General features: G+C 57.8%; 1 protein-coding gene across 9 annotated transcripts in view; it reads left to right on the plus strand.

Moving 5' to 3' along the window:
* The window catches only part of HDAC4 (histone deacetylase 4), a 273,484-nt gene that overhangs the window by 197,130 nt on the left and 56,630 nt on the right, over positions 1-19,724 (plus strand). For all 9 annotated transcript variants that reach the window (XM_033112069.1, XM_033112072.1, XM_033112071.1 and 6 more), the window contains 5 exons: positions 6,361-6,492; positions 10,864-10,976; positions 14,374-14,490; positions 14,575-14,773; positions 18,789-19,012. In XM_033112069.1, coding sequence (XP_032967960.1) covers positions 6,361-6,492; positions 10,864-10,976; positions 14,374-14,490; positions 14,575-14,773; positions 18,789-19,012 — 785 coding nt within the window. The remainder of the gene's footprint in view (positions 1-6,360; positions 6,493-10,863; positions 10,977-14,373; positions 14,491-14,574; positions 14,774-18,788; positions 19,013-19,724) is intronic.

Genomic DNA, 19,724 nt, shown 5'->3' on the forward strand with positions numbered 1-19,724 from the left:
TGCCTTCTGGGCAGTGCCTCGACGGTTGCCCTGAGCTGGGTTTCTGAGCCTCTTCAAATCGAGAGTGAGCGATGTCCTGGGAACTTTGGACTTCCCGGATACCCGCGCCCACTTCAGGTCCCTCCTGGGGTTCGGGGGGCAGCAGCCTGCTTATCTGGAGATTTCAGTGAAGTGCAGCGTTCCCATCCATTCATACTGAAGAAAGGAGGCTCTTCCGCTTATAAAAGCAAACTGAATATTGATGGTATTTAGGAATTTCCTTTTTTTCCAGTAGTACCTTTGTCTTTATTTTTTAAAGCTTGTCATGAGTTTTTTAAATAATGACTCTGAAGTTGCCCTCTGATGTGGCTTCTGGTTGAGGAAAGGACATCAGGAAACGTTTGAAGCAATCCATCGTCAGCCCACCACAATCCTTTTCTCGTCTCGGTGGTTACTCCTGGGACCTCTCAGCACTGAGGTCGTGCCCACAGAACCCTGCCAGCTCCTGGGCACATGGCCCCCAGCAGACCATTCTCACCACGGTTTAGGAAGCGAACCCCAGGCTGGCGCTCAGTGAAGTTGCACCTCCCAACCTTGAGAATCGTGCTGCCAGCAGGCCGTGCCCCTCAGCCGGGCCGGTTCAGGGCCCCGAGCTCGTGATGGACCCTGGCAGTGGGCCCAACACACTCAGCTTCCAGGCTTCCATTCAATTCTGCAGTCAGGGGCCGCTCTGGCTCTTCCTTCTAGAACATTCATCCAGCTCTGCACCTTCCAGCACTAATGGCCCACGTTCACAGCTACTCGAGGGAGGTGCCAGTCTACTGCTGAGATGGGAACCAAGTGGGTTTCCCTGGGTTGTCGCTGGGCTAGAATGCCCCGCTGGGTGAGGAAGCGCTATGCAGTCGGCCTACCCCTTACCGTGCCCGTGTACTGGGCACATGGCCTGCTGAGCACGTTTACCCACCTGTAAAATGGGGCCATCGTGTTCTTAGAAATTGGGCATGAGTATGTTCAGAAGGTTTTAACGAAGGTTTTGGTGTGTGTTTCCAAAGAAACTTCTAGAGGCGTCAGGGATGGCTGGGTGGCCTCTACGTGGAGAAAGTGGCTCACACATTGTTCTGAGTCCCATCATTGGAACTTTGACATCTGTCAAACTTGTACTCGCCCAATACCGTGTTTCCCTGAAAATGAGACCTAATCGGAAAATAAGCCCTAGCATGATTTTTCAGGAGGACATCCCCTGAACGTAAGCCCTAATGTGTCTTTTGGAGCAAACATTAATATAAGACCCGGGCTTATTTTCGGGGAAACAGTGTGAGATCTTGAACCAATCTTTTGCAAATACGAGTGTTTCACTGTCAGTGGTGAAAGCGCCCTGAGCGTGATGGCCCGCTGAGGTCATGCTGTTGAGAGGAGAGAACAGGAGAGGGGTTGAGAACAGCCCGCCGCCTTTAAGCGTTACGTAGAATGCCTTTTTCTTCGTTAAAAACTCACATAAGGAAAGCATGCTTACTGTAAGTGAAACCCTAAGAGCACACGTCGCGTCCTAGGTCAGCCACTGCTGACAGTTTGGAATCTGTCTGTCCAGACGTTCTGAGCCGGGGTGTGTAGGGCTGTGGATCTCTGTGTGTGCATAGTTGTCTTTTTAGTAACAAAAATACCTGCTTTGCACTTTGTCCTATAACTTTGTTTTCAGGTTAATACTACATTGTAGACACCATTCCACGGAAGTGTGCAGAGATCAATACCTTTTCCTATATTGCTCTAATATGTGGGTATCATGTAAGTTGTAACTTTTCTAGTTTTTATTTTGCCAACAAATATGGGCACCTTGCTCCTCGTGCTAGTATTTCTGTAGGATAGGTCCCTAAAAACGGGGCCACCAGTTCACAGCATGCGAGTATTCCCAGGTGCCCGGCAGCTTACGAGAGGCCACTGTCCACCCTTTCACTAACAAGATGCTACCAGGGTCCTGTGATGGTGATTAAATTGTGACGCCCTCGAGGTTCCAGCGGGGCTGTGGGGGCTGGGGGGTCAGTGCCCCCAGGCTGTGCAGCATGGAGTCCCAGCCGGGACATGTCTCTTGCCCATACCTTGTGCCCAGTGTCCACCACCCCTCTGGACGCGAGGACAGTCCTTAGGTGTGCAGTGGATGAGTGTTTAATGGCAACTCATTCGCCCATTTTTCCATGGGGCGCTTTCTTTTTCTTGTTGCTTTGTAGGCCTCCTGTATGTTGATATCAACCCTACGCCCCACATGAGTGCTACAAAAATGATATTCCAATCTGTAATTCATCTTTCTAGAGTTACCCTTTTATTGTTATCAAAGTAAATAAAGGCACATAAATCAGAAGCCCCAGGAGGCTCAGAATACCTGCCCTGCTCCACCCCTGCCCACCCCACCCCTACCCCGCTCCACCCCTGCCCCATTCTATCCCTGCCTACCCACCCCACCCCTGCCCTGTTCCTCCCCTGCCCACCCGGCCCCGACTCCCTGCATTATAGAAAATACACATAAACCCACTGCACCTTGGTACATTTCCTTTCTTGTCTAACATTTTTCCTGAAGTTGATTATTTTTCCATTTGCTCAATTCCTATGTACTTGTTCTTAACTCAGTCCCACACGTTGACAGATGGAGGTGCCTCAACCCCCACCCCCACAGTAGGGGTCCAGGGGTCCTGCTGCACCCTGGGGGACCTGCTCCTGGCCATGCCCCCACCTGAACCCCCAGCTGTACCCTGGTGGGCCCACGTGTTTTGTTGTGCTTGGTCTCTGCCTTCACCTCGCTTGTACACATCGTCCAAGCTTTCTAAGAAATTGTGCATGGAATGTACATTTTTCGAGTTCTTGAATGCTGGTAAATGTCTTTACTCTGGCCCACACTTGACTGATACGTGGTTGTGTGGGCTAGAGTACAGACATTTACCAGCATGCAAGAGGTCACTTTCCTTCGGGGTTTTCAGTTCTTCATGCTGTCCCTTGAGTGGCTGTTACAGAATCAGAGGCTTGCGCAAGGCTGTCCCCTGTCCCCCAGAGTTCTGACACCTCCTGGGACCCGCCAGGGAGGGGCGCTCGGGCACCTGCTCTGCTGTTCCAGCCCCATGTGGCGGTGTCATTAATTCGATGTTGCAGATTTTCACTTCCTCTTTCAAACTTTCTCAACTTTTTCTTCAAATCTCTTTTTCTCAGCACTTTCATTTTTGTCTCTGTGGCTTTCTACTGCTTATAGTTGCCTTACTGTCACTTCAGGGTTCCAGGAACCCGCTGCTATATCGCCGTGGCCATCGTCTGAACAGTTAGGTTGCTCCGTGTCTGCTTTCCTTGCTGGCCGCCGGGCGTGCGCCAGCACCAAGCCCTCTCCTTCCAGTACACTGACCTCTGCACGTGTGGCTTCTGTCCTCCTGACTATTAAGCAGGCCTTAGGTCCCAGTCCTGCGGGGACTGCCAGGGAAAAGTAAAGCATTCAGAAAAGTGCTGTGTGAGACGGCAGGGTCATGCCCCCGGGGCTGCTTCCTGCCCTGAGATGGGCAGGTGCTAGGGAAGGGCCAGCTTTCCAAGGTTGAGGCAGAATGGTCTTCCCTGCCTTACTCTGGGATTTCCCCGACTGCCGTCGAGGAGAACCGTCCCCAGCTTCCACGTGTTCCCAGGAGCCGGCACCCGTCTGTGGACAGGGTTAGTTAGTACCCCCATTTCCTCAGCACTCAATTACTGCGACATTTGTCTGAAACGAGGCACCTTTCTTATGTTCTGGTCCTGTTGGTTTCCCTGCCTCCCTATGAGAAGGTGCGAAACGTGGTCCTTCGTTCCTCTGCTTGGTCCCATGAGAGCCACGCTTGGAGCCTGTGTGGCCACGCGGCCCTGCACGGGGCAGGATGACCTTGCAGGCTGCTCATCGCCTGCATCCTGAGCTCCAGCTGCCATGCGGAGCTGGGTTACAGGCATTCTGCAAGTTCAAGACATACGCTGTGCACAGCGAGACAGTAGATGGCTCTGTCTTCTCTTTGGGGCTCGGGGCATCCCCTAGACCTGAGGCTTCTCAGAGAAAAACGAAGGGCAGGAAGTAGGAGCTTCGCTGCAGCCCACCGCCCTTCCCAGCACAGCTACGGCCAGCAGGAGAAAAGCCAGCCCGGCAACTGGACATGGAAATCGACTGGGGGACTCCCTAGGAAGAGGCCGCCCCCCTTCCCTGCCGTGCAGGCCGCCTCCCCAGCCTTGCGCTGGGGGTCCCTTAGGGGACCTGAGGAGACCCAGAGGGACCAGCAGGGTCCTGGCTTCACACAGTCCCCTGCAGTGCAGTGTGGTACCTGGGAGCCCCCATCCACTCACCGACCTGCAGGCTGGGCCGCCCACTGGATTCAGCGCTCTGCTGTCACTGTCTGGGCGGAGAGTCTCAGTATCTTGAATTTGGGCCTTGACCCATTTTCCCTGGGGCCGCACGTCTAGTGGGGCCACCGCCGGGTGCTAGCCCAGGGAGCGTGGATGAGTCCTGTGTGAGGTCCTCTGCAGGCCAGCACCATGGAGTCCCCCTGCTCCCAGGGAGGCCGGACAGAGCCTGGTCAGGTGTCGGGGGATGGGAGGGAGAGCAGGAAGAAGATAAATGAGCCAAGTAATTTCAGGTAGTGAACTGGTTGCTGTGAGGGAGACATGGCAGTGCTGTGTGGTGGAGAGAGGAGGGTGGGAGTCGAGAAGCCCTGGGGTGACAATCTTTTCCACGCGACTGCCTTGTCTTGGAGTCTCGGAAGGGGCCTCTCCCCACAGTCTGCAGCGTCTGTGCACAGGTCAGACAGATGGTTGTTGAAACTCCGTCGTTTCAGTTGAGATCTTGGGGGGAGAAGAGCTATTGTTTTCTTGCCTATTAATCAGGTGGCATTTGGCTTTTTGTTCTTTTTAAATAATGATAAGTATAAAAATGGAAATGGATGAAACACATGAACCTATAGCTATCTCAGAATAAGCATCAAATGTAAGTTGACGCTCTCGCCTGTGGAGGTGGATGTTTTGTCATTGAACCCCTTTTTCTTCTGCCGTGGAGGGCCTGCAAGTAAGCGGCACTTGCTTTGTGTGGGGGGCTGCAGAGCAGGAGGCCTTCTGTCCTCGAGCTGCTGCCCTTAGCACTGGAAATGGCTGGCAACTTCTGACACACCTGACTTCTCAGGGACTTCACATAGGTGGCCCTCTCCCTCCCAGGGCCCACAGAGCAGCGGCTCTGCGTCCACCCTCTTCAGGGTCACCTGCCATCGTGGGAATTGTCCCTCCTGTGCCCGGGCTCCCAAGGGCATCACAGTGGTCGTGATATGCACATGTGGCCTGACTCGCACAGCCCTGCTTTCCAGGGAATTCGTCTGTGCTGCTGCTCTAGAGGGCACTGAACTTCCTGTTTCAGAAAGATTACAAACAGCAGGGTTGCTGATTAAAAGCAAACACAGAAAAGAAGTATGAACCCCTAATTTGCAAATGCACAAGTAATAGAAGCTCGAATATCGTGAAGTGAAGCCTCAGAACTAAGGTGTTGGTGGCAGTGGTTTTAGCACTGTCCTGAGTTCTGGGGCCGATGGACCTGTGAACTCAGCTCCAACTGTGGGGTTGGAGGTGACTGCGCCTGGAGTCCAGACCAGGGTGCCTGGGGCAGGGGGGCAGCCCTCTTCCCAAGGCAGCCACCCAGAGTCTGTCCAGCCTCCAGAGGTGGCACTTGGAGGACCTGGGGGTGGTCTGGGCACCAGCTGCAGAGGACTTGAGAAGCACTGGGGTCTCAGGTGCATTTGTAAATGGCTGCATCCACACAAGCAAGCAGAGCTGTTAACAAAAACCAGAGCAAGCCGTAACACCCGTGCCCACGCTCAGGTGAACGCTTTAGGGAGACAGGTGCTCGCGTGCACTCGGGTCTTGCAGACTGGCCCGGCTAATCCTCACAGGGTGGGTGGGATGGGTGTTAGCTCCTGCGTGGCAGCCGTGCACAGGACTCCTAGAGCTCCGGCGGGAGTCTGCCTCTGCATTGTTGGCCTGGGAGTTTCCGACATGCAGGTGAACAAGAAAGTGGCATGTAGAGGTCAAATAATATCCATGGGCCAGAGCCCTGAAAATCCTGATTGTCAGTTTCCCTCCTGTCTGCTTGTAATGCAGCGGCAGCAGTTTCTGATGACCCCAGCAATGCATATATAAAATCCTGTGTCTGAAGAAATTTAGCCAGAGGCATCAGGTGTGTTTTGTTCATCTTGTGAGTGAGACTGGAAAACATGCTGCCCACAGGCCCCGGGCCTCGCTGTCCCGAGCCACGTGGGTTTAAGCGCTCACCCAGGGGGCCTGTTTCCAGCCGCCGCCAGGATAGCCGTGACCCCAGGTGCATCTGCCGGGCTGTAATGACGTCTCCTTCTCCTGCAGCTTCTGAACCCAACCTGAAATTACGGTCGCGGCTAAAGCAGAAAGTGGCCGAGAGACGGAGCAGCCCCCTGCTGCGCAGGAAAGACGGGCCGGTGGTCACCGCTCTGAAAAAGCGTCCACTGGATGTCGCAGGTACATAGACAGTAGCTCCAAGCCCGCTGCCCGCCCGCGCCGCCCCCGCGAGGTCCTGCCCTGCTCGGCGCTGAGCCCGAGCGCGCTGGTTCCCGCAGCGCCAGCAGCGGCCGTCCCCAGAACCGGTGCCCGAGCGTGGGCATCTCGAGGAACGACCCTGCAAAGCCTGTCCCCACTCCCAGCGGTGACGACGGGCCCAGTCCGGTTTGTACAGGAGATGTTTACAGGTTGCGCTTTCTCTGAAGGCGGGGAGTCTGAGCGGGCCCGGCCCACTCGCGGTGACCCGCCCCACTGTCCGGTGGACAGCGTCTGAGCCCCTGGAGAGCGCGGCGCTTTCCTGGGGGGCTGAGTGGGCCCTGGAAGGGCCCGGAGCGGCTCCGGGTCTCTACGCGAGCGGGTTGCTCTCGGCCCCCACCTAGTGGCAGCCGCGCAGAATACACCCACCGGCCGAGCAGGCCGGACAGTGAGTGCATCAGCCTTCACGGGAAAGCGCCCCCCTTCCCAAGTTTGTCCTCTTCCTGGGGAAGCACTCCACTTCCTGGGTGCACCCGGTCATGAGGGCACAACCCAGCTTTGATGGCATACGTCCACATTCCTGAAATCACAGGACCAAGAGGCTGCTCAGAAGGCCTGGAAAGGAAGGGAGGGGGAGCTTTGCATCCAGCAAGTGATGATTTGATCTCAAGGCTCTCAGGCAGTTGGTCAGTGCCCAGGGCTTATCAGCGCTGGCAGCACCCTGGGACGACACGAGTGCCACCACCTAGACTGCTGTGTGCCCCTCAGCCCGGCGTGCCCCTCAGCCCAGATGTGCCCCCCAGCCAGGCGTGCCCCTCAGCCGGGCGTGCCCCTCGGCCCAGGCGAGCCCCTCGGCCCAGGCGAGCCCCTCAGCCAGGCGTGCCCCTCGGCCCAGATGTGCCCCTCGGCCCAGGCGAGCCCCTCGGCCCAGGCGAGCCCCTCAGCCAGGCGTGCCCCTCGGCCCAGATGTGCCCCTCAGCTAGGCGTGCCCCTCAGCCAGGCGTGCCCCTCGGCCAGGCGTGCCCCTCGGCCCAGGCGAGCCCCTCGGCCCAGGCGAGCCCCTCAGCCAGGCGTGCCCCTCGGCCCAGATGTGCCCCTCGGCCCAGGCGAGCCCCCAGCCAGGCGTGCCCCTCGGCCCAGGCGTGCCCCTCGGCCCAGGCGAGCCCCTCGGCCCAGGCGAGCCCCTCAGCCAGGCGTGCCCCTCGGCCCAGATGTGCCCCTCGGCCCAGGCGAGCCCCTCAGCCGGGCGTGCCCCTCAGCCGGGCGTGCCCCTCGGCCAGGCGTGCCCCTCGGCCCAGGCATGCCCCTCGGCCCAGGCGTGCCCCTCGGCCGGGCGTGCCCCTCGGCCAGGCGTGCTCCTCGGCCCAGGCGTGCCCGGCCCAAGGACTGCCTGCACATTTGTGGTTCTGTGTAAAATGAGTCTAAACCTGGGGACCCACTTCTGTCAGTGTCTTTGTTTTTCAACGCAGGGTCTGTCCTGTGATTGTTCTAGTGTAGAAAGGCCACGTCTAAAAAGGTGAAATGCCATCTGACGTCCCACTGGGTATCACCAGCTGTTGGCTTCCGTGCGAATGAGGGGATCCTGTGGGTAAAGTGCTCGTCACACCCCATGCAGCCTCGTGGCCCCTGTGCAGCGCCTTCCCCCGGCTGGCTCTAACGACAGACCAGTCCTTCATTTACTTCCGGCCATGCAGTTGGCAAGATAATTGTCCGTAGGCTTCTTTCTGAGTGTTAGCGCCAGTGTCACGTTGTCAGCTATGACTGCTTGATGCTACTGTGAGTCAGGACCGGCTGAGGCCAGTTCCTCGCCTCCAAGGACCTTCCGATCTAACTCAGGAGACCAGACCACCACGTGGGAGGCAACCGGCAAAGCGTGCAGGCCACACCCGATGGATCAGCAAGCTGTGTCGTAGAAAGTGTGCCTGAAGGAAGCCGGGGCGGGGGAGGGTTGGGGAAAGCTTCGCGGGCCCAGGCAAAGCTTGAGGGGTAAGTGCAGTTGGCACAGAGACCCACGAGGCATGGATGTCGTGGCCGGGGGGCCGGGAAGGCTCTGAGCAGAGCTGACTCTCCAGAAACAGGAGAGGAAGGAGTTGTGGGAAGGCTGGTCCCAAATAGAGCTATGGGGGACACCACCCCCTCCCGTCCCCCAGGCACTGGGGAGGTGCGGAAGGTTCTGCAGCAGGAGCGAGCCGGGGCATCGGGATGCGGAGGGCACGTAGTTCCGAGATGCAGCTGACACGGTCACGAGACAGGTCAGGGGACAATGCAGTTCACGCTTTTCCTGCCGCTAATGAAAACCACGCCTACTTAGAAAACAGGAAAGTAAGCTGCTCACACGGCGTCCAGAGGGATGCGTGTCCACATTTGAGCACGTTTTCCCCCCGCCTGTCCTCTGCGCCTCCGTCCCAGAGCCGCGTTCCTACCACAGGGACACGTGTCCTCTCTCACTGGGTACCAGTCCCAGGCACTTTCGGCACCGTTGGTGTCCACTTGTGCGGACAGGCCACACGGTGAGGCCGTGTGTTCGTGTTTGTTTCCTCACACCAGGTTCCTGGAGGTGCCATGAAACGTAATCAGCATTATTGAGTTGAAAATGGTTGAAAAGTCGGGTGAATGTTTTTTTATTGCCTGTGCATGTATATGAGAGTGGATCAGGTGATAACTCTGGGAGGGGCACGTTTTAAAGAAGACTTGATGGGACCCAGTGGGTAGCTGGAGATGGGGGTGCCGTGATGACTGCCCCCAGGGGCGGGGTGGTGACAAGTCAGGATGGCGGGGGGCAGAGGAAGCAAGTCCTGTCTTCACGCCGAGAGTGGGACACCTGCTCAGCCCGGGTGGCCTGAGCAGGTCCCCGTCAGTGAAAAGTGAGTGAACGTGATTTCACCAGGTAGAAGCAGGTGCTGGGGGCTGGGTGGGGCCCAGTCCGAGTTCACTGCCAGGGCACAGGTATGCGGGCTGGCCCGTGCTGCCCTGTGACGGGGGAGGGAGGCCACGTGGAGGGACGCCCGGGGAAGTGGTTTGTTCCCCGGTGGTGCAGGTGCTGCTGAGGGTGGTCCTGGGCAGGCGGCTGCTTGGTCGAGAGGAAGCGAGCGTCCACCGTCCGCTGGGTTCCCCCGCTGTGCATTTGCCTTGCCATCTCCTTCAGCCTGTGAGCTGGGGCGTGACATCACCTCTCTGTGCCTCAGTTTCCTCTTCTGTGCAGTGGGGATAATGATGGCGCCCTCTCGGGTACCGAGGGAGGAAGGAGCTGACAGAAGACAGCTGTTGGAGTCAAGTCTGCGGGTGGGGGAGCTGGGGGTCAGCTGCTCCCGTCCTCACCTCCACCCTCGTCGTCCTTACTGTCGCCCAGCCTTAGATCTAGAACGAGCTTTCGGAGTCGGCCAGGCCTCAGGCAGCGCTGGGGTCACTGTCCCCAGGCTTGGGCCGCACTGGAGTGGTCAGAGTGAGTCACCTGCGCTGGGGGGACACTGAGAGACCTTGGGAGGGACTTTGCAGGGAACCAGCTCTGGAAAGTGTCCTGGTTCAGCCCTGCCCTTGGGCCTGCTCAGGGAAACTGCCCCTCAGCATTGCACCGTGTTCCAGCCACGCTGGCTCTTCCTGACCTGTGTGTGCTGTACGAGTCCAGAGGTGGGACGAGGGAATAAGTGTTCACAGTCATGAGTGGCGGATACGCAGACGAGCAAAGGCACTGGGTCATGTGGTTTTCTCGGGAAGTTTTAACCAGATGATTCCATTGTTAAAATGCCATTAGACTAGCCAGGAACATCTGAAACGCTGAACAAGCCCGTGCATCAAGGCGAGTGTCATAGGGGCACGAAGTAGCCTCAGAGGCCCGTGGGGGGAGACATGTGGACAGAGCACCTCCCTCCTCAGTCACATGGGAGTGGGGCCTGGTCCTCTTGTACCTTCAGTCACTTGGAGAAGATCCAGTCACAGCCACTAGCTCTCGTTTCCCTGGACACGTGATATTATGCAGGAGGAACGAGAGGATTTAGTGCAGAGTGGACACGTGTAGGAGCCTTTCTCCATGAGCACAGGCGGACCCTCCTGCGGAGCCCCTGGGCTCCCGTGTCTCCTGGCCTGCGTTTGTGAGAATATTAATGAGGGTTCAAGGGCTTCCCTTTCTGGTGTTTCGGGTCGCTGGACATTCAAGGGAGGAATAAGATGGGTACTGTTCCCAGCGGGAAGGCTCGGAGGGCCTGTAGGGAGCCAGAAGGCTGGCACAGCTAAAGACGGGACCGTGGCATGTTCTCTCCGTCTAGGGTTCTGGGGCTCCGCAGGCTGGCGGGCAGGGGCCCCCCTCCCCATCCTCCCACCTGCCGGCTCACAGGGTCTTGTCTGGTTTCTCCTTTGCAGACTCGGCCTGCAGCAGCGCCCCGGGCTCCGCACCCAGCTCGCCCAACAACAGCTCCGGGAGCATCAGCGCAGAGAACGGGATCGCGCCCGCCATGCCCAGCCTCCCGGCTGAGGTCAGTGCCCCGCTTCCTGTTTGTTCCTATCCCTGCACTGGCCCACAGGGAGGGGACTCAGAGCCGGGCCATAGATCATGGTGGGCCCCCCGTCTTGGCTTTCCAGGTTGGGAGTAGAGAAGCAGGCATGAGGCCCCTGGCAGAGCACTTCTGGGGGGGGCCTTGTCCTTCCTGTGGCCACGGTCGCTGCGCCTCCTTTCCATGCGGACATGGGCCTTCCCACGTGCGCTTCTCTGTCAGAGAACGGCTCTCGGCCCATGTGTCCTGCTGGCATCTTCAGAGCATGTTTCATTAGCTGGCCTCACGGCATAACCGTGTCCACTGGTGCCCGGCGGCCCACTCCTGTGTGTCGCCAGGGCTCTGCATGGCAGCCGAGAAGCACGTGCAAATCACTGCTGGCTGAGATGTGACACGTTTGCTCTGTGTTGAGAAACACACAAATTAAAATATCGGCCAATAGACCATGCGTCTGTGTGTCAGGGAAAACCTGACACACAGGGTGGGCAATTAGGGGGTCAGGTGGCACAGCCACTGCCGGGGCAGCGTTTCAGAGGCATCATGGGAACCATAGCCTCAGGCCACAGCGGCCAGCACCTGCCTGTCAGACCCCCAGGTGTGCTGCGGGGTGAGAGGGCCACAGGTAGAGAGCGTTCTGGAATCATGTGGAGGAAACGTCCGACTCGGGACTTCGGTGGTGAGGAGGGAGCCCCGAGGGAAAAGAGATGGGTGGCTTCTGCGGGCAGGCGGAGGGGTCTGGGGCCAGCTGCATCGGAGCAACTTTCCAGGCAGTAGGTCCTGGTACCTTTGCCCCCTGCCTTCCCTTCCCTCCGTATTCACTATGCCGCCTACACTTACCCCACAAGTTCCTCTGGAGCGCCTGCCATGTGACAGCTCTGTGCCAGGCTCGGGAACCCAGGGCCAGGTGGCCAGCCGAGGACCTGCCTCCCTGTGGCTCACCCTTGGCTGTGGGGAGAGTCAGGCGCTGACCAGTTCTGGGGAAGAGCCAGAGAATTTGCAGTGTGAGGCCCTGGGCGGGGCGCCCGGGGGGAGCTGCCCCAGCACTGGCCTCAGCCAGACGACCCGTCTGTTTTGTGTTGTGGGGCAGTTCTATGAGCGGGAGGCTCTCCTGAGTTCTGAGCTTTTCTAACTTACAGCGTCTGCAGTTTATTAAAGGTAGTGATTTACTTTCCTCCTTAACCATTTAGAAATGAATGCTGCCCTTCCAAAGGGTTGACAGACCTTAGTTGGATTATACAGGCCACGTGCTGAGTATTTTCATTTCACATTTCTGTGTAAGACTTTGGGAACTAAGGTTACTGCTGAGAATAAGGTCTGCACTGCTTTGCTGCCTCTGGTTGGTGGCCCCCATGTCCTCGTTTCCCTTTCCGCATCTGTTTCTCTTCTGACCTGTCCTCAGCCTACCTGTCTACAGGCTTATTTAGACTATTAAGAGTTTTAACGATGCTTCTGTGTGGACGGAGGTACAGCTGAGGTCTGCCGCAGTCGCCTCAGAGGTCAGCGCAGAAATTGCTTCTGGAACGCAGGATTAATGCCTGCTCCTTCTGGCTTTAGGGTCGTCGGTTCTGAAGTTTATGTCCCGTGGGCAGGTGCATACTGGTGGTTTCTAGTGTAGGGACGGCTTCTCCAGGTGGGCCCACCAGGTTCCGGTTTAACCGTGTGCTCATTTTTACTGGTCACGTGGTAATGTACTTAATAAGGACACGAGGACCTGAGGAAATGTGGGGTATGGTGCTTCAGCTGCACCCCGTGGTCACGCCAGCCGGCAGCAGGGGTCCTTTGTTAGGAAGGGCGACAACTTATCTTCCCAGAGGCAGCACGGGGTCCTGGTGCGGGAGGGAGACACAGGTCTGCACACCCCTCCTTACACAGAGGGCGCAGGCCTTCCCACACCCGACACAGCGGCTCCTCCTGGATTCAGAGGGCTGGGTGGGGGGGTGTGCCCGTGGGGGAGTGCCACTACACACAGGCCATGAGAGGACGGTCACCCCGTCCTCCTGCGGGGAGCCTGGGGCTGCAGACGGTCCACCACTGTCCACAGTAACTTGTAATCACTTTCAGCTCCAAGTGTTCTCCTTGGAAGTGAAATTTTAAGGCACCCGAAGTGTTCCTCATCCACAGATACCAGCCCACCGTGAGAAGAACTGGGAGGAACTCAGCTGGGTGCAGCGCTAATGTCACTTCCGTTATGCAGATTTCTGTGTGCCAACCCCCACCTGCTAGTGTCACGTCAGAGTCACTCACCTGTGTTTGCTCATTGGTTCAGCGCACATTAGCTCCCTGTCTGCTGTGCAAGGGAGGTCGTGGTGAATAAAACAGGCCTTTTAAGCAAAAAGTGTTTATTCTTGGAGTAAAAAGATTCAGCCCCGGAGACTAGCGCTCTGACGCCTCACCCTTTTCTGTCTGTCCTCTAGTCCTTGCTCTCGGCTGATGCTTGAAGAGTCCCAGTGCTTTTTAAGAAGCACATAGTTTTGTCACGTGGTTTTCTAACTGGTTTTCTAACTTAACGTGTAGTAGACAAACTCCACGTAATCAAAGGCTGTTTCCTGACCTCCTGGTGTCCCCATGTATAAATGGGCGGCTGTTTTATGTGACATCCAGAGGCCAAGCCTGTGCGAGCACCTGGCATTCTTTTGTCAGAGGAAGGCTTAGGGTCAGAGGTCAGTCAGTCTCTGGCTCACAGATTGCCAGGTGGTTCTGCAGAGGTGGGTCTGGTTTGTAACCTACCAGCACCGCGCTTCTGTTTCTCTCGGTCAGGCTGCTGTTACCATGTTTTAAAACTCTTTGCCAATTGATAGGTTTTTGAATATGTGTTTAAATGTTTTAGTTCAATTCAATAATTTAAATAGTAAATTTATGTTAATAGTAAATTGGAACAGTAAATACATTACTGATTATGTTGAGAGTTTGTCATGATTTGTTCTCCCTTATTAATAGGTTCTTCTTTTGTCACTTGTCTCCACTCTTGATGGTGTGATTTGTGACCTCTGTCTGTCCTGTATGTTGCCAATATTGTCACCGTTTTTTGCTTTTTATGTGAGGGTGCTTTTTTCATCGCTGTTTTCCTCTCTGCTTTCTGCCTCTGATGTCATATTTGGAGAGACTATCCCAACTCTAAGGATATGTTTTAAAACATTTTATCCTAGGTTTCTTCTGTAGTTTCACGATGAATAAGCAGCTTGAATAGAAATGAGAGTTTGCTGGGTCGTGCATGCTGTTCAGTGCTTGTGGCTGCTCTGAGACGGGCCGCCCGCCACCTGCCGTGTGTGTTCCTTCACAGTCTCAGCCTGCGTTTCGCAGACCCCGGCACTGCCTTCTCTTGTCCTTCGGTGTGCGCTGCCCACAGCAGCAGTGACACCGTCGTGTGTTTTGTCTCCAGGCCAGCTTGGCGCACCGACTGGTGACCCGGGAAGGCTCCATGGCCCCCCTCCCCCTCTACACCTCGCCGTCCTTGCCTAACATCACGCTGGGACTCCCCGCCACCGGCCCTTCTGCTGTAAGTAGGCGTCCTCAGGCCCATGTGGCATGGGGTGGCTCTCGCGGGCACTCACCCTGGACATCACCGCTTGTGCCTCTCCAGGGGGCAGCCGGCCAGCAGGAAGCCGAGAGACTCGCCCTCCCCAGCCTCCAGCAGCGCATCTCCCTGTTTCCCGGCTCCCACCTGGCTCCCTACCTGAGCACGGCGCCCCTGGAGCGGGACGGCGGGCCGGCCCACAGCCCTTTGCTGCAGCACGTGGTCTTGTTGGAGCAGCCGCCTGCACAGACTCCCCTCGTCACAGGTGAGCCCCCGGGTCGCACACACCCACCGCCCCTCCATCAGCACGCGCAACGTGACACACCAAGACTCCCCCGCAGCACAGGTGGGCGCAGTGACATCTGATGTCCCTTACGCGTCCTCATGCTCCTCTGACCTGCTCTCTGTCGGGGTCAAGTTGAAGACATGACAGGAGCCCAGCCCGGCCCCCGCTGCAGTCAGTTGCCATCAGCAGCGCATTTTCTTTAGTGGCTCATCTAAGGGACGCGTGTATTTAGAAAACACAGGAAATCTGTGGTTGAGTTTGCATAGCCGCCACGGCACAAAGTGTTGCCTGTGGAAGGTCGTGACGGACATGGGGGCCTTGCTGTGAGAGGTGGAGGCGCCTGCCGTGCGGCCGCCGCTCCCCGTCTGAGTCGCCCAGGCTTCACACTCAGCTTCCTGCAGTCAGTCTCCAGTTGCCTCAGCCGCACCTCTAAATTGACTCTCTGACACGGACCTTCGTGAGAAACGCAGGTGCACGCAGGTGACAGTCCTGAGCGTGGGTGCCTGCGGAGCTGGTCTGGTGGGTTTGGTTTGGTTTTCTTGTTTTGTGCTTGCTTGTCTCTCTTCGGTACTTGACTGTTTAGAGGCACAGGTCGGTCTGGGTGCGAGGACCTGTCTCCTGCCCCCTGTGTGTGGCGAGAGACGGTGAGGACGCCTCACACCCAGGTGAGAGCAGGGTCTGACTGAAGCCGGGCACACGAGCCTCACCCTCCAGGAGCGCTCCTCCCCGTGTGTCTGTGTGTCTGTCCGTCGCCCATGTGCTTAAGTTAGTGTCACCGCCCTTTACAGAGTAGAGGGACCATGAAGGTGCCCAGGGAGTGGGAGCGCTCACGGTGCGTCTCCCTGACTTTCAGGTGACGAGAGGGGTTCACCTGAGATTGTATGTGAGTCTTAGCTGCTCAAGATCAGACGTCGAGGGGGAGCTGAGCCCTCTCGTGGCCGGCATTTGCAGTCCCGTGTCCGACCCTCGGGTTCTGGGGCCACCGCTCACGTCATTTCGTCAGAGAAGCACCTATCACTCCTGGCTTACTTGTGTAAATCATGTCATTGTCCACCGTTACAGTATTCTTAGTGTCACTTGTCCCTGGTTCGTGGAAAGTAGCCTGTTTTGTAGGAGGAGCTCAGTAACCGGTTTGCACAGATGCCACATCTCCCAGTTTGCTGAGCATGGCCTCTGGGTTGTCAGTGCTGCTTCCTCTGCTCCGTGTGCAGTCTGGTGGCCCTTCTGTTACGACAGCTGTCAGCAGCTCCCATTGGTTGAGACCCTGAGTCTTCAGCGTCACGCTGCCCCAGTGTGCGCCCGTCTTGCCCGCCCTCCTTGCCCGGCAGGCTCATCTCTGAGCTGCTGGGCATCCCCCTCGCCCCCCAATGCACAGGCCCCTCTCCTGCACGGTGGGAGGCGGTGCAGTGGCCCAGAGCAGGAGCTCCCTGTCCCAGCCTCATCCTGAGTCTGTGACCTTGGGAAGTCCCCTGTCCCTTGTGCCTGAGTGTCCCATCTATAAAGTGGAGGTGTCAGGGGCGTCTGTCTCATCTTGAGTTGAGTTTGAATGCAGGGTGGCACCTGACACGGGGAGCCCTTAGATGGTAGCTGTTAGGGTCGTGGCAGTTCCTTTTGGGTTTGTCAGTTTTATCCTTCAACCAACCTCTCTCCGACACTCCCCAGGTGGCCCATCTGTTCTTCCAGGGCTTAGTAGCCCTCCCCCGGGTCTTCCTGATGGGTCCTATCCTCTAGCTGCCACCAGAGTCGCCTCCATTCACCCAGTTCACTGTCACCCAGCGTGGGAGCATCAGCTGCAGGTGGCCATTAGCACTGAAACTGAAAGTGGTAACTGCTTTCTAGTCACACCGGATGTGGTGCGAGCGTGCGTGTGGCTGCCCCGACTGGGGGCCTGTGGGGGCCGTGCCATCAGCACAGACAGCTCTGCCCACAGCAGTGCTGGCCTGCAGGGAGCCCTCTCGCTCCCACACAGCTGGCCAGGTGTGCCTGTTTACTCCTCACTGACGAGGACGCTGAGGGGGGCTTCTGGAAGCCACTGCCTTTATCAGGCCGTCTTTCTTCCTCAGGCCAGCTCACGTGCCTTGTCCCTGTCTTCTGCTCCCATCCGCAGCCCACACCTGCTGCCTCAGCTTCTTCCTCCTGACAGTGACCTGGAGCCCGGGACACTGCGTCCTACAGCTCTGCCAGCCCTCAACCCCCAGCACCCCGTCTTTGATGCATAGTCCATACACAGTAAATATTTCTGCCATTGACCCAAGTGACAGGCACTGTTTCTGAGGTGGCTTGTGCCTGAGCGCCACTGCCGGTCCACTTTTATTGTGTTTTCACGAGCGGTCAGCCCACAGACTTACCTCTTTGCTAGTGATTGCGATAGACAGGTGGTCAAACGGACTGAGCCAGGACAGCTCCGAAAGCAGCCGCTATGGGAGGAGTGGCTGCCCCGGTCAGGGGTGAGGCTTAGGGGTCCCTTCCCTGCAGACCCATGCACCCGCCGCTGGCTGGGACGTTCTTCATCGTTAGTGGCCCAGGTGAGGTACTCAGCACACAGTGTGATTGACTGCTGAGCAGAGCAGAAGGCTGGTGCAGCCCCAAGGTGGGTGAGGCAGCAGCCAGGGCAGGGCGAGGCCATCGGCCCCGTTTCCAGGCTGCAAGGCCGGTGTGCCAAGCCCTGAGCTGCTTCTGCAGCTCCACACACAGCCAGGGGCCCCACGTTATCTCGCAGCTGGCGAGTGCAGAGCTCCCAGACCAGCATCCCCTACGTGCCGGAGATGAGACGGCCAGGAAACGCTGAGCTGTGCTGGTGGGCCTGTGGGAGGGGCTGGGCACCAGGGCAGGCCCCCCTCACCCCCCTCCCACACACACAGCTTCCTGGAGAAGTGACATCATCACTCCTGAGACCTGAGGTGGGACTGGACAGGCAAACAGGTCGGAGAAGGGCCAAGTAGATGGGGCAGCTCTTGGTACCTGGTGAGTCATTTAGCCTCCTGGTCACTCACAGGGGCGCCGGGAACTGCAGTGTGCTCACTTGTCCTTTCTGTCAGACATCCTGGACCCTGGGTCATTTTCAGCCTCAGCAATGTTGTTTAGTGTTTATTTACTGCAGGTTGCCAAGGAAAGGGGTTTGTTAGACCCAGTTGCCCATAGAACCATGGAAAAATGGTAAATTACCTAAACCAGCAGTTTGCAAAAGAAAAACCAGATGGATGAAAAGCATACAAAAGGAAAAGTGTGTAACTTCCTGGGTTCAGATGGAATGGGTGCATTTTAAACTGAGATTAGATTCCAGTGCAGATTAAACCAGATGCTGATTTTAAAAGCCTGGTCCAGGTGGGGGTGGGGACAGCCACCCTCCAGTGCAGCTGGCGGGCTGGTGAGCTGCTGAAACCTTTGTAGAAATTTGTAGAAAAACTTTGACAAGATCTATCAGGACCTTTTAAGTGTCCATCCCTTCTTTGTATAAAACCAAGGCTTTCAGAGACCCTTAAACTGTTTGTATCCCTCAGGACAGTTTTGTCCCGTTAGTGGTTTCCGTTAGCAGTTTCCGTGACAGTTAGGGAAGAGGACTGAGGACCTCTTCTGGGACACGTTCTGGTCTTCTCGGACACGCTCAAGGCCACCAGAGTCATCACAGCCTTTCTGAGCATGGCCTGTGCCACTCTTGCCACCCGCAATGGTTTCAGATCAAAACCTTTCTAGGGCCTGAGCCCCTCTGAGGGGAGATTGTGCTGGGGACACTCTCGGGCAGGGCGAGCTGCCTGTTTATGGCACAGACCTGGGTGTCATGGACAGTAGCCTCCAAATGGCAGCCCCTGTCGTGGAAGCCCGGGCTCCTGGCACTTGATGCTGCTGGAGTCGTGCCCGGCGGGCTTCAGGGAGGAGGCGCCTGGGCAGTGGCTGCAGCGCTTGGTGTCTGCGCCCGTCACTCACCAGCCCGCTCCCCACCTACTGTCTCCCTGCCCTGTGTCCTCGTATTGCCCTCAGACTGGTGTCTTTGCAGGCCTCGGGGCGCTGCCCCTGCACGCACAGCCCCTGGTGGGCGCAGACCGGCTGTCCCCGTCCGTGCACAAGCTGCGGCAGCACCGCCCGCTGGGGCGCACGCAGTCGGCGCCGCTGCCCCAGAGCGCGCAGGCCCTGCAGCAGCTGGTGGTCCAGCAGCAGCACCAGCAGTTTCTGGAGAAGCACAAGCAGCAGTTCCAGCAGCAGCAGCTACACATGGGCAAGGTGGGTGTGTGCCAGCTGGCCTGGGGGACAGGATGCCTGGCAAGGGGGGCTGGGCTTCTGCACGCGGAGGGCGGGGCTGGGCACCGGGGGCGGGGCAAGCGGGGCTGAGCTTCTGCACGTGGAGGGCGGGCCGAGGTGGGTGGGTGGGGCAAGTGGGCGGGGCTTTCGCAGGCAGAAGGACAGAGTGTCCTGTGCCCTGGAGGCCGGCTGCCCTGGGGGATGGAGGGACGGGGGCGGGGGGTGGCGCAGGGAACAAGTGGGGGTTCAGGTTTCTGCACGCCGAGGCCGGGCTCGGGTTTCCACACACGGAAAGACAGGGTGTCTGTACACTTGCTGGGGGGGTGGGGGGGTGGGGGGGGGGGGGGGGGGGGGGGTGGGGGGGGCGGGGCGGAACAAGTGGGAGTTGAGGCTTCCGCACCGCACGCAGAACCACGCGGAACGTCGGGTCTCACGTGCCCATTCTGCTCTGGAGACGCTGGGGGACTGGGACAAGCGGTGGGCCCCGGCTTCCCCACGCGTGGATGGACGGGTCAGTCCCTGCGTGTCCATGCCCCACCCCCCAGGTCAGCAGGCTGCTGTTGGCTAGGAACTGACTGTACCTGTGAATCACGTCTGTCACTGTGGGGTGAACTCCAGTCGGTCAGCAGTCTTTTGTTGAACATCACAAAGTCCCCAACTTGACAGCGGCATGGAGCCTCAAAGCACATTTTGT

This window comes from Rhinolophus ferrumequinum, chromosome 8 (genome assembly GCF_004115265.2).
Source record: "Rhinolophus ferrumequinum isolate MPI-CBG mRhiFer1 chromosome 8, mRhiFer1_v1.p, whole genome shotgun sequence".
NCBI classification, from domain to species: domain Eukaryota; kingdom Metazoa; phylum Chordata; class Mammalia; order Chiroptera; family Rhinolophidae; genus Rhinolophus; species Rhinolophus ferrumequinum.